The sequence below is a fragment of the Myotis lucifugus genome, unplaced genomic scaffold (assembly GCF_000147115.1).
Source record: "Myotis lucifugus unplaced genomic scaffold, Myoluc2.0 scaffold_16, whole genome shotgun sequence".
In the NCBI taxonomy this organism is placed as follows: domain Eukaryota; kingdom Metazoa; phylum Chordata; class Mammalia; order Chiroptera; family Vespertilionidae; genus Myotis; species Myotis lucifugus.
This window is the reverse complement of record NW_005871064.1, coordinates 10,583,461-10,598,371: the sequence shown is the minus strand read 5'-3', so window position 1 is coordinate 10,598,371 and position 14,911 is coordinate 10,583,461. Positions and strand designations below refer to the sequence as shown.

Sequence of the window (14,911 nt, the reverse complement as noted above, 5' to 3'; positions counted from 1 at the left end):
GAAGTACTTTCATTCAGGCTGATGAAGAGAGAGAGAGAGAGAGAGAGAGAGAGAGAGAGAGAGAGAGAGAGAGAGAGAGAGAGAAGACAGGTCATATTTCTTACACTGAGTAGGGGTTTAACTTCAGGCAGGGCCTACTACATAATTTGTAGGGCAAAATAAAAATGAAAGGGGGAATACTACTGTTAAAAATACTAAACATCTTTTTACTTTCTTCCCTGGTCCTTCTCTCGTTGTTATGGGGTCTTTTTATTTGCTGTTAATGTCATTGTAAGGACAGAAAAGTTAACATTTTAAAGTATCAGCAGGAGTTTTACTGTTCATTAATATTGTGCACTGCCCGTTGAAAATGCAATTATAAGAGCATCTAGCCTGTGTGCAGAATCAGCAGAATGTGGAGTCTGCCCCTCTGCATGCACAGGTATTTTGTTCTTACCGGAAAAGGGAAGAACTGTGAAAACTAGCTCAGCTATTTTTATTTCATTTCTTCGTATGTGTTCATTCTGTCAACACTCTATCTTCAATTCACTGATGACTAAGGAAGGCTAAAAGGAAAACGAACTGTGGGCTGTTCTATCTTCTCATTTTTTTATATGTTATCATTTCAGCATAAGTGGTTGGCTAATATGGGAAAGTAACACTGTTGAGAAAGGGTAGGATAGAACCCTTGCATTACCATCTCTCTCATTTAAAGCAAGTTCTGGTTTTAATGGAAAGCATGGCCTCTGGGGCTGACAGTGACTCTGCTTAGCCAGTCAGAGGTGTGACCCACTCACCTTGTACTCACTTGTCGTCTCACTGAACGCTCACATATCAGGGTCTACTGGAACTCTATGCTCATGGGCGTGTGGAATGGCAGACATGCATATTGCGCCTAATTCCTCCAGCATGCACCTGCTCCATCGTCCTACTGGACTTCACTTACAAAACCAAATTTAAAGTTAAAATTACTAAGAATTTCAAGATGGTGAAAGCAGAGCCCTTGGAGTCCTGTACACATGCCTATGAAGCAGGCCCTGCTTTGGGTTGTGCATCATAGCTTAATGGCCTGTTGACTTGAGCTCTAATTGCTCCCAGTGGGCCAAATGCCCCCCTGTTATTCAAGTTATTGATCTGATGTGACTATTGTCTGGACTCTAAATGAAGGTTGGAGCACATTTTGTGAGGAGCAAATTACATTCCTTGTTGCTAAGCCTCCTCATCCCAGTTCCTTCCATGGCCAGTGGGAGACAGAATCTGGAGACATGTTTCCTCTTGGGTGGCGTGAAGTCTGAAGGCCTGAGACCCAGGAGAGCCAGTGATTAAGTTCCGCTTGGAGTGCAGAGGCAGGAGGAAATCAATGTCCCAGCTTAAAACCCTTGGGCAGAAAAAGCGAATTCTCTCTTGCTCAGCCTGTGTTCCCCTCAGGCTTTCACTGGCCTGAAAGAGGCCCCCCATGCCAGGGAGGGCAGTCGTTTTACTCCGTTTAAGCAATTTGAATGTTAATCTCATCGAGAACCCCCCTGCATAGACCTATCCAGAACATTGTTTGACCAAATATCTGGGCATCCTGTGACCCAGTCAACTTGATACACACAATTAACTACTCTAGGCCCCGGGACACAGCAGCCACCTAGTCAGTCAAGGCCACTGTCCTAAAGGAGCACTTATTCTAATGGGGTGCAGACAGTGACCAAGTACATGAATAAGCTGAGAATCTGAGATTGTGAGCATGAAGAAAAGAGGATGAGGTAGGGTGAGAAACTGGGGTGTGGATGAGGAAGGCCCATCTGAGATGACAGCCTAAAGAGACAGTGTCGTAGAGAAGGGCACTGGAGGAGAATCTAGCTTGGCAGGTGTGAAGAGTCTAAAGGAGACTGGTGTGACTGGAGGGTAAGGCCTGGGAGAGCAGCAAAAGCAGAGGCTGGCGAGGTTGGCATCCTGCAGGTGCTACATCCCATGGGGCCTTCTCTGCTCTCTCCTTCTACATCCCATGGGGCCTTCTCTGCTCTCTCCTTCTTCCTAACTCCCTGCAGCTGAAAACAAGGTGATCCCCCTGAGAGTCATATCTCACTATGTCATTTCTGTTGAAGAAAACAAACAATAGTGAGTGAATGAATGGATATGTGAGTGAATGAATGAAACCCTTTTTCATGGCCAGCAGGACATAGCCTAAACTGCTTGAGTTAGTACAAGGGCCTACACTGTCTGTGGCCTCAGACCCATGTGGCCTTTCCTTTTGCCATTCCTAAGATGTCTGAAGTTGCAGCCATGTTCAATATCTCCTCTTTCTCGAATGTGAAGACAGGTCTTTGGAGACCTTCTCTTGACCCATTCTCTTTTCTGCACCTGGAGTATTCTTCCTTCCAGTTCTCAAGTTAGCAAACGCGTACTCCTCCTGTGGGAGTCACCTCAGGTGTCTTGCATCCACGGGGTTTCCTTGGCAAGGTAAAAGGGGTCCCTGCTGCTTGTCCCCTACACATTGTTTCTAACCCAGGGAAGAGCACTTGCTTATGTTCACACCCTGGACTGAACAGTCCTCAGGATGTACCAGTACTTGCTTGTCTTTTTCCCTTTGAGCTACTCTACGTCAGATGTCTCATTCCTCTCTCTAGCTCCAGTACACAGCAGCACACTTGCCCAGAGTAGAAGTTCAGTGAGTGCTCAAATGTCTCTTTTAATATCACATGTCTTATGACAAGGTGTTTGTCAGATGCTGGGTTGAAGGAAGGGCATGATTTAATCAGAAAGCAGCTAACCTTAGAGGGAAGATGCCCTGAGTACTAACTCAAGGTGACAACTGAGTGCTGTATATACCAGGCGAAGCCAGGATTTTTATTTTGTTCTGAAAGCTAATGCAGTTTTAAAAAAATATATTTATTGCCTCAGGACAACTACATTTAGTATACACAGGGCAGCAAGGAGGCCTGTAAGCACAGCCAATATTTTCCTCTATGAATGTTTGTAAGCAATTAAAGAAAACTTGGTTGGGCTTCTAGAATTCTTCCTAATAGTGGAAGATATCTGGTGACCATATGTCCTGGACGTTCTGGGGACAGGCCCAATTCCATGTAATTTAATTCCATTTCAGAAAGGTGATTTAATCGACGTTTCATTCATTTGAATTTTTATAGCTTTATATAATTTTACAAATACGTAAATTCACAAATCAAAATAAAAAGAAATCTTTTGTCAGATTATGTGTTCTAACTTTCAATTCTCAAAATGCAGTCCTAGTAATGGGAAAGGCATCTTAAGGCTGGAGACTTTGGGGGTGAGGGGTAAATGGTACTTTTAGAAATAATTGACTATTAGGTTAATCTCTTAAGATCCTTCTTTGTTGTAGGTGATAAAAAATGTCTATCAGTTAGCTCTTGGGCATAACAAATATTCCAAAAACTTCATAGCCCGAAACAGCAAGTGTTGTTTATGATTCTGTGGGTCAGAAATTCAGACCTGGTCCAACTGAGAGATTCTCATGCAACTGCAGTCATCTGATGGCTGGACTGGGGCTAAGGGTCTATGGCCTGTTGAACCTGGTTTGGCATTTGATGCTGGCTGTTGGCTGGGCCAGGCTAGCCTACACCTCTTCATATGATAGCAGCATTTTAGAAGGGCAAGTCCCAAAACACCAATACTTTCCAAGCCTCTGTTTGCATCGCATTTGCTGATGTCCCATTGGCCAAAGGAAGTCGCGTGGATAATCCTGGACTCAGTGTAGGAGGGGGCTACATAAGGATAAGGGAAGTGCTATTCTCTAGGAGCCTAGCACTGTTATGGTCTGCCACAACCTGTCAGCAGCTTAGTTCCTTTTTCTTTTTCTTTTTAATATATTTTTATTGATTTCAGAGAAGAAGGGAGAGGGAGAGATAGAAAAATCAATGATGAGAGAGAATCCTTCATCGGCTGCCTCCTGCATGCCCCCTACTGGGGATCGAGCCTGCAACCCCGGTGTGTGCCCTTGACCAGAATCACACCTGGGGACCCTTCATTCTGCAGGCTGATGCTCTATCCACTGAACCAAACAAGCCAGGACATTTAGTTCCTTTTTGAAATTGTACCAGTACTGGCATCCACTTCACCTAAGAGCTCAATCAAGTTGTGTGCATATGAATTAAAACAAAGATGTGGAATAGCAATATGGAAAAGGCTTGCATCTGTTATATAAAGATGGCTGCCAGTCATGGATGTTAGTAGTAGTGTAACAATATCAACTCAAAGAAATGCTAATAGCTTTTGGCCTCCATCTGGAATGTTGAGATTGTTAGATATTAGATGATATTAATAAATTATTTTAAAAGAATAGTGGTTATGGTTTTTAGAAATCCCAATTTTTTGGTTATATATGTGGAAATATTTACAAATGAAATGGTATGATCTTGGATTTACCTCTAAAGAAAAACTGGGGTTGGGGCACACAGGGAGTGGGGCGTAAATGAGACAAGATTGGCCAGGAGTTGATCACTGTTGAGCTATCACAGGTGATGAGCACATCACAGTCTTTATACTCTTCAATGTGCTTAGTGTGCTTTTGAACATTTCCACAATAAAACATTAGAAAGAATGCTCAGGTCATTTGGTAGCCTCAAGGGCTGGTGAGAGTTGTCGCAGATGCCACCTTGAACTGCTCCTACCTGCTTTCTCAGTGGGGTGGGGCAGGGTGTGTGAACAGTAGTGCTCAATTCTGGAATCTGCTTGCTCCTCATCTGGGTTTTAGTTTACAGTGTTCCACAGTTAATTAAAAGAGTGAGAAGGTATTTGACAAGGGGTCCAGCAAATGAATCACTGCATCATTTGGGTGAGAGTAAGGATCTTCCAGGACAGGGCTGCTCTCACCCATGGAGAACACTTGCTGCACTTAGAATTAACTAGATTCCACACCACCGGTTCTGAATACGTCTCGTAGTGAGTTCTGTCCTCTCCAGATGTTTTTCGGCTCTTAGGGTTCTTGCCTCTAACCTGTAGGGCTCCCAAGAACCAGAATTTGGAACTGCCACTGTAGCCCTAATGTAAACATGAGATCGCCCTTCCTGTCATCAGCAGACACTGGTGAGTCTAGGAATCATCTTGTAAAAACAAAACCATGAGCGAACACCAGCGCCAATTTCATGTTCTGCTGTTCCTGACTGCCAAGCCCAAGGCTCTGCCCCTCCCACCCCTCCATGCACTCTTCTTGTTTTAAGGAAATGGAAGTTTTGTTGAGGATCTGAACTTAGAGAGACCCCCATTGAATTCCACTTTTTGGTATTGCATTGATAATTTTTCCAGAATTTTTTTTTTTTCATTTAAACTCTCAGATTGTCTCTACCTTCCTTGACAAAAGGCAGTTGGAATGGGTTTCACTTCATTCACACAGGGAACTGGGAGCAAAATGCTATTTGATCTTTGAATCTCTGAGGTTAGACAAGGAATTAGAACTATCTGAACTCTACTTTAGCCCCTAATCTTATTATTCCAAATGTGTGCTTAATAAGAAGCAGAGTCAGTACCCAGGTCAGAATAAGTTCAAATGGTCTAGAATTTTTTATCTCAAAATGAAGAAAAAGTAATTGACAGGAACTATTTAATATTTAAAAACACTGTCCTTGGTTTGGTACATAATCATCTTCAAACTTTCCCCAGAGAATGCCATTTAGAGCGTTAACGTTGAGATGATAAATGTGATTAACAAAATGCATCATTTCTTAGCTCTTCCAGTTAAACCAGACAGGGGACCCTTAGGGAACAAACTTTCCAATGAGATTTTATAACAACAGAGCTTTTTCTGAACTCATATCAATTTTTACTTCAATCCCCCCCAAAATGATGTCTGGTTAGTAAATTCAGAGACACAAAAAAGCCAAAATAATCTTAAATTGCCTTTCTATATCTGAGAGTTCGTTATAAAATGTATCTGGCACAGAGATAAGAGTTTTCACTAAATCGACCTTCTCTAGATGCTGGAGCTGGAGGGGATGGAGATGGGGCTGATAAAGGGTGGGTGCTGTCCTGTGAAACAGCCATGTCTCAGGTGCTCACTCCTCGGAACCGGCACGAGAGTGGCCATCTGGCCTTGACTCAGCCAAGCCCACCTTGTTTGATGAACAGTGGACATAGGGGATCACTGATTTTGCAGTAGCCAGATTTTCTGAGAATGAGTGATATAGGCCATATGGTGTGATTATCTCTCTGTCTTTATATTACTTCTCCATTCTCATATCAGGACCAAGTTGTGAAATGTGACTGAGAACACCCAAGGGCTGGATCACTTGCATCTTTGGGGACGTAAGACTAAGGGACTCCGTGGTTGACAAGTCAGAGAGACTGCTGGACTCGGTGGGGCCTGGCTTACCTGGGCTTGGAGGTGGCTGATCCGCCAATTCTGTGTGATGGAGGAATTTGTGGGTATCCCAGGCCCCTTCATCTGAGGACATAGGTTGGGGAATGACAGTCATAGTGAGTACCAGCCACAGGGAATGCCCTACTCTAGCTGCTTTACATAAATAACCCTAATGTAAGTTATTCCTATTACAAACCTGCCAATGCAATACTATTTTCCTCATTTGGTGAGCTAGAGAGAGGGCAGGCCATTTGCTACAGGTCACACCTGTTTGTTAATGGCAGAGTCAGCTTGCTGTGTACACAAAAGCCTAGTCAGTGACAGCTTGTGCCCTTCTTACTGTCCAGTTTTGGAGAATGTAGGCACCAAAAATTAAAGACGCTGGAGATACAGATGGATCTCCAGGTAGCTCAGTTTGTTGGAGCAACATCCTGTATACCAAAAGGTTGCGGGTTCTATTTCTGGTCAGGGCACATACTAGGTTACAGGTTCTATCCCCGGTCAGAGGCAAACTATCGATGTTTCTCTCCCTCATATTGATGTATGTTTCTCTCTCAACATGTCCTCAAGTGAGGCTTAAAAAAGATCTGTGGGTGAGGTTATTCCCTCACCTGGATCCTGTGGCTCCCATCCCCGCAGAATCCTTGCTGTGCTCTTCTTAGCTCCCTCGTTGGGAAATCAAGCTCAGGAACCATCAGGAACCACTGGGCTTCAGAGGGGCCTCTACCTCCTGGGCCCGAGAAATGGCAAAGCTGGGCTCCAGGGTAAAGATGCCATCTGATTACAGAACATTCCTCAGACCTGCTCGGGACATTGTTTGCCCTTTTCGTATCTGATTGATTGGGAAATGCACAGTGGCAGGCGTCTTTCAGTTTGCAGACTGGGCTTTGGGTGGGTGTGGCTGTAGGACCTTGCGAAGCGGAGGTTGCAGGTTGGGGAGAGACTGTACATTCTCATTAGGACGAGCCTGAGGTGCACAGCCCGCCCCCCGCCCCCCCAGGGGCTATGAAAGTATGTCAAGTCTGACCTTCACTGGGCGTTCTCTGCTTTTGCAGGTGGCACTGCGGCATGAGGACGGTGATGAGACGGCTGAGCCACCCCCCAGTGGGCGTCGGGACCGGAGGAGGGCCAGCCTGTGTTCCGGGGGTGGCGTGGGCGAGCAGCGGGGCCTGGACCGCAGGCGCAGCCGCAGGCACTCAGTGCAGAGCGTCAGGGGTCCCCTGTCGGCCCCCACCAGTCCCTGCTCCCAGGCGGCTCCAGGATTCAAGCCCAGTCAAGTGCGGGATCTCCGTGAAAAGTAAGCATTCAGTTGGAGAAGGGCGCAAAGATATGAGGGAGGGAGGCCCCAACTCCCCAGGTGCCTACCACCCCCACCCCTTACTCCCCTGCCTCTTCTCTACCATTAAAACACCACCCACATTCCCTCGGGACTACCCAGGGCAAGGTGGCCCTGGTGACAAGCACAGATTTGTTCTTATAACCCCATGAACTCTAATTCACCCACTTGTGTTTTTATATCATTTAATATCAAAGTTAACATCTGCTTTTAAAAGCTGTGCTTTATCTAATGGAAAAGAATCCAAAACACGAAGCTTTGGCCTGGAAATAAATGGTAGGCCACCACATAAATGTGAGAGTCTTGAGATACTCATGACAATACATAGCTGAGGCTAAGTGAAATAGCACAAATCTCTGAGTTTTAATTTATTCGTGCATAAATATAAAATATATAATTGTATATACATATAAAGTTTCAGTAAATACAAATGCCATCACTTAGTCAGTCATACAGCAAGCATTTTTAGTAAGTGTCTATTATAGGCCAGGACTGTTTGAAGCCAAGAAGAGATGTGATTGGAAAGAGGTGATCTCTGTCCATAGGAACCTCACATCTGGGCTGGGAGAAAGAAAGAATGAGGAAAGTCGATAGGAAGAAATGGATAGACTGACAATTTCATGAGAAATTGTGCATATTAAAAATATAAAGTTTGACAAAAGCCAAGGGAATGCAGAAGTGGTTCCGTAAAACACAGGTGCAGCAAAAGGATGGCCATGCTGTCCTGGGGCCTGGGGCCAGTTCTGTCTTCCCGATGCTGTCAGTTTACTAGGATGATGGGGTTCTATGGACCAGTCCATGCCAACCTGGTCCACTGGGCTGATACACTAATGTCAGTGCCCCTCTTCTTGCTACCCAGAGTGGAAGCCCTGCTCATTTCATTTGGGTGGGGCATTTTCCCCATCATGGAGATCCACCTGGAGCCAAAAGTAGGGCAGGAGGCTGCATGGTGGACAAGAACAAAACTCAGAATAAGTTGGGTGACCCTAAGAGAGTGATCAAGATATGTCTCTTCCTCTCCATGCCTAAGGAACCACCCACCCCCTTGGCTACCGAGAAGTGCCCTGAGTGGTCTGATATTCACAGAATCACTTAACCGATGAGCCAGCCCATGCCTTTGGGTGCCTTCTCTTGCAGGTGGAGGAGGGCATTGGTCTGGGAGTGATGTGCAAGACACTGTCCGTGTTGACACCCTTCTCTACCATAGGCCTCTAGCTACAGGTTTTTCTGTTTCTGAGAGTCTGTGTACAACAAGCTCTATTTTAGTGAAAAGAATACCAGAACTTCTAAACAGATTGATGAAAAAGAACATCTACTGTGGACATTGCACTTTGTGATTAAGATCTTCAAGAAACTCAGGCAATGTTCAAAAGGCCCTTGAAGCTCTCTCTAGCTCTGCTTCTAGTTAGTTAACTTTTGAAAAAATCAACATGGAGAGAGTCGAGGAAAGTGTTCACAATGGGCTGAAATTAAACCCACCAAAGATGCTGAGGGTAAGAGGTAGGAGACCTTGTCAGCAGCACTTGGTGATCTTTTACTTGTGTAAACATGACTTGTGTCATGTTTGTTCCTGTTCTGTTTCTTGCTGTTACACTTTTCAGAGGTCCCTATGTTGTGAGTTCAGGCAACAGTGCCCTGTGATAGGTAACGGCAGTGGAGTGGACCATCCTGGGCAGCGTTCCCAGTTTTGAGGCGCTGGGCTGGGTGGGATCTGGAACAGGGAGGCCACAGATGCTGCTCTCAGTGCTGCTGTCTCAGTCTTTTCGACAGGGATGCTTTTTCATTTTACTGAAATTATTACTTTCATGTACATTTTGTAGCATTTATTTGAGAAAAATACATTTTCTAGCTTGTAAAGGCAGATAAGTTTGTTTTTTTTTAAATTTTGTTTTATTGCTTAAAGTATTACAAAGAGTATTACATATGTCTCCTTTTTCCCCCCCTTGACATTCCCCTGGCCTCCCCTACCCCCCAGTATCTTATGTCCATTGGTTATGCTTATATGCATGCATACAAGTCCTTCAGTTGATCTCTCACTCCCCCCTCCCGCCCCCCAACCCTCCCCAGCCTTCCTGCTGTAGTTTGACAGTCTGTTCAATGCTGCTCTAGGCAGATAAGGTTTTACATGTTGATGATTACGATGTGGTTTCATCCATAAGGCCTGTTGGAGGAATTTTGCTTCATGGCCCCAAAACAACAGCACGATTTTGGCAGAGCTGGGAGTGGGATAGAGGGAAAGGGTGGCGAGAAGCAAAGTTGGAAAGGATCTCTGCATGCATAGCTTAGTCACCTGCTCAACATCTGTACCATTACCTTGGTACCAAGTAATCCATTGTGTTAGATTCCCTGTAGACCCTGAAAGACACAGAAGCATGCCTGACCTAGATTACTCTCCATCTACCTGAATGTTCTGGCCCGATGAACTGCTAACTTGTAGCAACATGTCCTCATACGCCACCCAGGAGGAATCTCAGGCAGGATTTTATATCTCTGTAACCCAGCCAATGCTGACATTTTTGTAAAGAAGATAAAAATGTTAGAGTCTAGAAAGAGATTCATGATGTCCTAAAATGTATATGTCAACCTGTCCTCAGATGGCCCTTCTACATCATGTGACCATTACATCATTTAACTCTCACAAGGACCCAGACAGGACAGGTGTCATCCTCACTCTACAAGTGAACAAGCAATCGGGGTTGGTGCCTTGAGACGAATCACAGGACTAGGTGGCTGAGCCATGGATTAAATCCAAGCTTTGGGTCTTTGCCTTTCAATGACTGAATTGGACAAAACCACTTCCCAACTAACCATTCTTAACATAGTCATTGAGTGAGTTTACCCTTCTGATTTTTTAGAGAGGGTATTTGATTTATATGTCATACTGGTGTGTTCCCATTGAGGATAATAAAACTTTAAAGAGAGTTGAAAAGGAGAAAAATCTCCAAGTCTCCTTATAGACTTAGGCCTGCTAGGCTATGTGTGCTGTAATCCTAAGGACTGATAAGACTCAGAATTCATATTGCTTTGTTTTGGTTTCTGAAGAAATAAAAACTAAACCTCATCAAACACTTCCCAAATAAGATATGAGTTTATTGGTCATCTGTCACCTAAAAGTATCTTCGTGATTGTGTTTCATCTTTGTACTTAAATTTAGGGAGAAAAAATGTTGGTACTTTTCATTTTTTCCCCAAGAAAATTTGTTTGTAGCATCTAATTAGCAAAAGAATGAGAGTCTCTGGTTTAAATGTAATAGTATATAATCATAGGACTAACAAGTCTTCAAGGTTGTCTGGCCCTGAGCGGGGCCCTCTCTGTGCACTCCAGGCTCAGGCTCTCTCCTTCCCGGGGCACCCTGTTCTATCCGGGATTTTTCTGCTTGTTAGGACAGTCATCTGACCTCAATTTGCTCCATAATGTTATAGCTCTATTACTGCTTAGCATTCCATTATATGGATAACATTTCCCCATAACATTTTCTTGTTCATCCTGGTTCTCGCCTCTGTCAGCAAACACCAGGTCTTGGTCCTGCTCTATATGTCATTCTTTCTGATCACGAGCATTGCGTGGGACTTAGTATATGCACTTTCCATTTCATCCTGTTGATTTCCACACAACATTCCAACCCGTAGAGGTAATGTCGAACTTCCTTCAGTCACTGATGTTAGTAGTTGTGCCATCCAGCTGTCAGGCTTGTATGTATTTTAGTACACATGGTGCAGAAACCTGGCAGGTTATAGATGATGGCAGCTGATTGGGAGTGGATGGTACAGACTACTGCCACATGCCTCAACGGCAAGGGTAGCACACTTCCTCTGTCAAGGGGCAGATGGTAAATATGTTAGACTTTGCAGGCCAAGTGCTATGGGTTGCAACTACTCAACTGAATTCTGTCTTTGTAAAAGCAGCTGCCGTCAACAGGTAAGCAAGTGAGCAATGACTGCATTCTAGCGAAACTTTATTTATGGGCGCTGAGATTGGAATGTTACGTGTCATGAAATATTCTTTTAAATCCCTCACCCCCCAACCATTTCAAAATGTGAAAACCATTCTTAGCTGCTAGGCTGTATAAAAGCAGGTGGTAGGCCAGATTGGGCCTATGGTGTAGCTTGCCAACCCCTGTCCTGGGTTGTTGAGGGAAGTTGGGAGGGAAATGGCCTGGAATCGGCAAAGAGGAGTATGTGGGGTCTGAGAGAAGAACCCACCATGCTATGGAGAGAACAGCATCCTTAAGTTCAGGGTTAGAACAAGGAGTGAAGAGATCCTGGCTATAAGGGATTTGGCTGATGGTTGCTCATGAGTTTCCACAGCACAGTGGAATATTAAGGTAGGTACTATTATTATCTCCATGTGATAGGAGGGGAAACTGAGGCATGAAGAGTTGAAGTATCTTGTCCAGAATCCCACAGCTAATATAGGGCGGAGCTGACTTTAGAGTTCAGGAGGTCTGGCTTCGTAGTTCCCATCCTTCACAATTTTATTAAACAATCCCCTCTTTCCCCCTGTGAATCTGTAGGTATAAAACAAATTTACTGTGTACTTGGCATTAGTAATTCATAAATGCATGTTGCCATCTTTTTATATTATTAAGTTTAGATTTTTCATGTCAGTACGTTAAAAAAAAGCATTGCTTCGTGTTCCATTGTATGGAAATACCTTCATTCATTTTGCTATGGCTTGATTCCCGTTTTCTGTAGTACCAAACTTGCTGTGATACACACACACACACACACACACACACACACACACACACACGTTTGTGCACATGTTAGCATTCTTTCTTGAGAGATGTTTACAAGTAGAATTCTAGATCAAGGACACAGACATTTTAAATATTGAAATCACCACGTTGCTCTCTGTGACGGCTAATCCAGTTTGCCCTCCCACCATCCGCATGTGACCACTCCCCACACCATCACCAGCACTGGATGGTACAAGTTTTCGGAAGTTTTGTGATTCTGAAAAGTGCAGTGTGCCTTGGCATTGCCATTTGCATTTTTGATTACTGCTGAGGTTGTTCGTCTTCACTTAGTTCATCAACTATTGACCTTTTCTTTTCTGAGTAGTGCCTGTTTGTTTCTCTGCTCATTTGTGTCCTGCATGGTGTGTCCTTTTTTAAAGTGATGAATAGCTACTCTTTGTTTTTAATACGGAAACTTTCAGATATAAAAGCAGAGAGAACATAAGTATTCTGTGTACATTATAGATAGTAACTCTTTGACAGCTATGTCACAAATATTTTTTCCCTGTCTTTCAAATATCTTTTCATTTAACTTATGGTGCCTCTTGATGTATGCACAAAATATATTGCTAGCGTGTCCAATCTGTGAGTCTTTTCCTGTGTGGCTTTTAGATGTCATGTTCTCTCAGGACAGTGTGTCCCCTTTCTAACTGCAGCCTCCCTGTGTTGTCCTGGGAGAAGGCTTTGCAGTTCTTTCACCCTCTGAGACAAGTAGGAGGAGCGGTAGTGACAGCAGGAGCCAGCATTATGGAGCACCTTACTTTGTGCTGGCTATTGTGCTCGGCAACTTTACACGTGTTGTAAATCCCATGAAGAAGGTGGCAGTGTCTTCCCCAGTTTCCAGATGAGGAAACTGAGGCACAGAGAGGTCAAAGGACTTGCCTTAGATCTCACGGGTGGGAAGTGGCACAGCTGGGTTTGACCCCAGATGGCCCTCGTCCAGAGCCTGCACACACTCAGAACCAAACACTCCTGGAGCCAGTCTCTGAGCCTATAGAATGTTCTCAGTAGTAACGCTTTTTTCTCTTTTGAGGATGAGTTAGATTTGTTGAGAAAGCAAAACATCACGCAGAGCAAATGTTTACTGGAGCTTGGAAATTCTAATGAGCTGTGTTGTGTATATTCACTGCTTGACTTTGATCCTGAAAGAACCATCCTGATTTGCTTGTTTTTCTCATAAATTGGCACTGCAGACGGTTCCTAAAGGGGAGCTCCAAAAGTGTCAGAGCAATCATTGAAGCACTGGGGCAAGCCTTCAGCTACACACAGCAAACCAGCCATAAGCTTGGTGATGGGGAGGAAGGGAGGTATAGAGAACAGAAACTCATGGTTGGGAGGAAGCCACAGTTACTGTCAGTTATTGGAGACTGAGCTGTCCTCACCTTTTGAGGATCATACTTGATGCACACCAATTAGTGTGGCCCAGTGGGTGGTGGAAAGAGGGGAGCCAAGCCCTAGGGCTAAGCCTCAGGGGAGGGAGCTGGAAGGAGGCAATTGGAGAGAGAGGTGTTTTCTGCAGGAGTAGGAAAGGGGGTTGGCACCTCGCCACCACCACAGGAACGAGTGGACAAATGGGGCAGCCTAATTATGGAACCGCGTAGTGTGGGTGAGCTCATCTTCCTGTATTTTGACAGGAAGGAGACAAGTTGGATGCTGGGTTGTAGGCAGTGCAGTCCTCTCTGGTCTGTCTGAGGCCTTGTCTACAGGATTTCATTGCCAGGGGTCACAGAATTCATTCCCCTGTTAGCTGCAGGGTCTATAGCAGAAATAGAGACCCCCCTCCCCCCCCAGCTCTGTCTTGGAAACAGTTGGCAATGAGCAATGGATTTGCAAGCAAAAGACATTATGAGAGTAGTAGGTGTTATGTAATTGGTATGAACCTACGAAATCTATGCCTTGGTGACGGGCTTGGTCCTGGCCCCTGGAGGTTTGGCCCAGTGCAGTACGGCAGCTGAGGTTGTTGAGAGCACAGGCATGGTCTTTGCAGACACAGACCCTGCTTCCTCCCCAGACTTGGCCTCGGTCTCCTCCACTGCAAACTCAGGATGATGGTACCTCTTTAACAGGGCTGGGGAGGGAGTTAAGAGAGGCAGCCCAACTGTGTGCTCAGCTCAGTGTTGTTATTACTGCAGTCACTCCATGCCCTGGAGCTCTCCCAGATATTGTTCTATTAAAGAAGGTAATTACCAAATAAATATGGACATGACCTGGAGAGAAGTGTGTGCACTGGCATAAACACACGAGAGGATTTTGCAACCACCACGTTAACAACCACTGGTACCGTGAGTGGCAAGTAGCTACTTGGGAAGATTTATCTGATGGTAAATGACTCATTATAAATGGGATTCACCCACAAGGGCTGTGACCTCCTGAGGTAGGTGTGATTGGAGTACAGCCCTCGATTCTGATTTATCGTTTCGTGTCCAAGAGGCTCTGGTTTCCTGAATATTGAACAAGGAAGGGACAGAGGGGAGAGGGCCGGGGACAAAGGGTGGTCAGCTTGTAACTGGGAAAATCTCCACCAAGAAAAGGCTGCGGC

General features: G+C 44.8%; 1 protein-coding gene across 1 annotated transcript in view; it reads left to right on the top strand.

The window, feature by feature from the left end:
- FHOD3 (formin homology 2 domain containing 3) overlaps positions 1-14,911 on the top strand; it is a 327,675-nt gene that overhangs the window by 203,090 nt on the left and 109,674 nt on the right. The window contains exon 10 of the mRNA XM_023750800.1: positions 7,354-7,595. Within this exon, the coding sequence (XP_023606568.1) occupies positions 7,354-7,595 (242 nt within the window). The remainder of the gene's footprint in view (positions 1-7,353; positions 7,596-14,911) is intronic.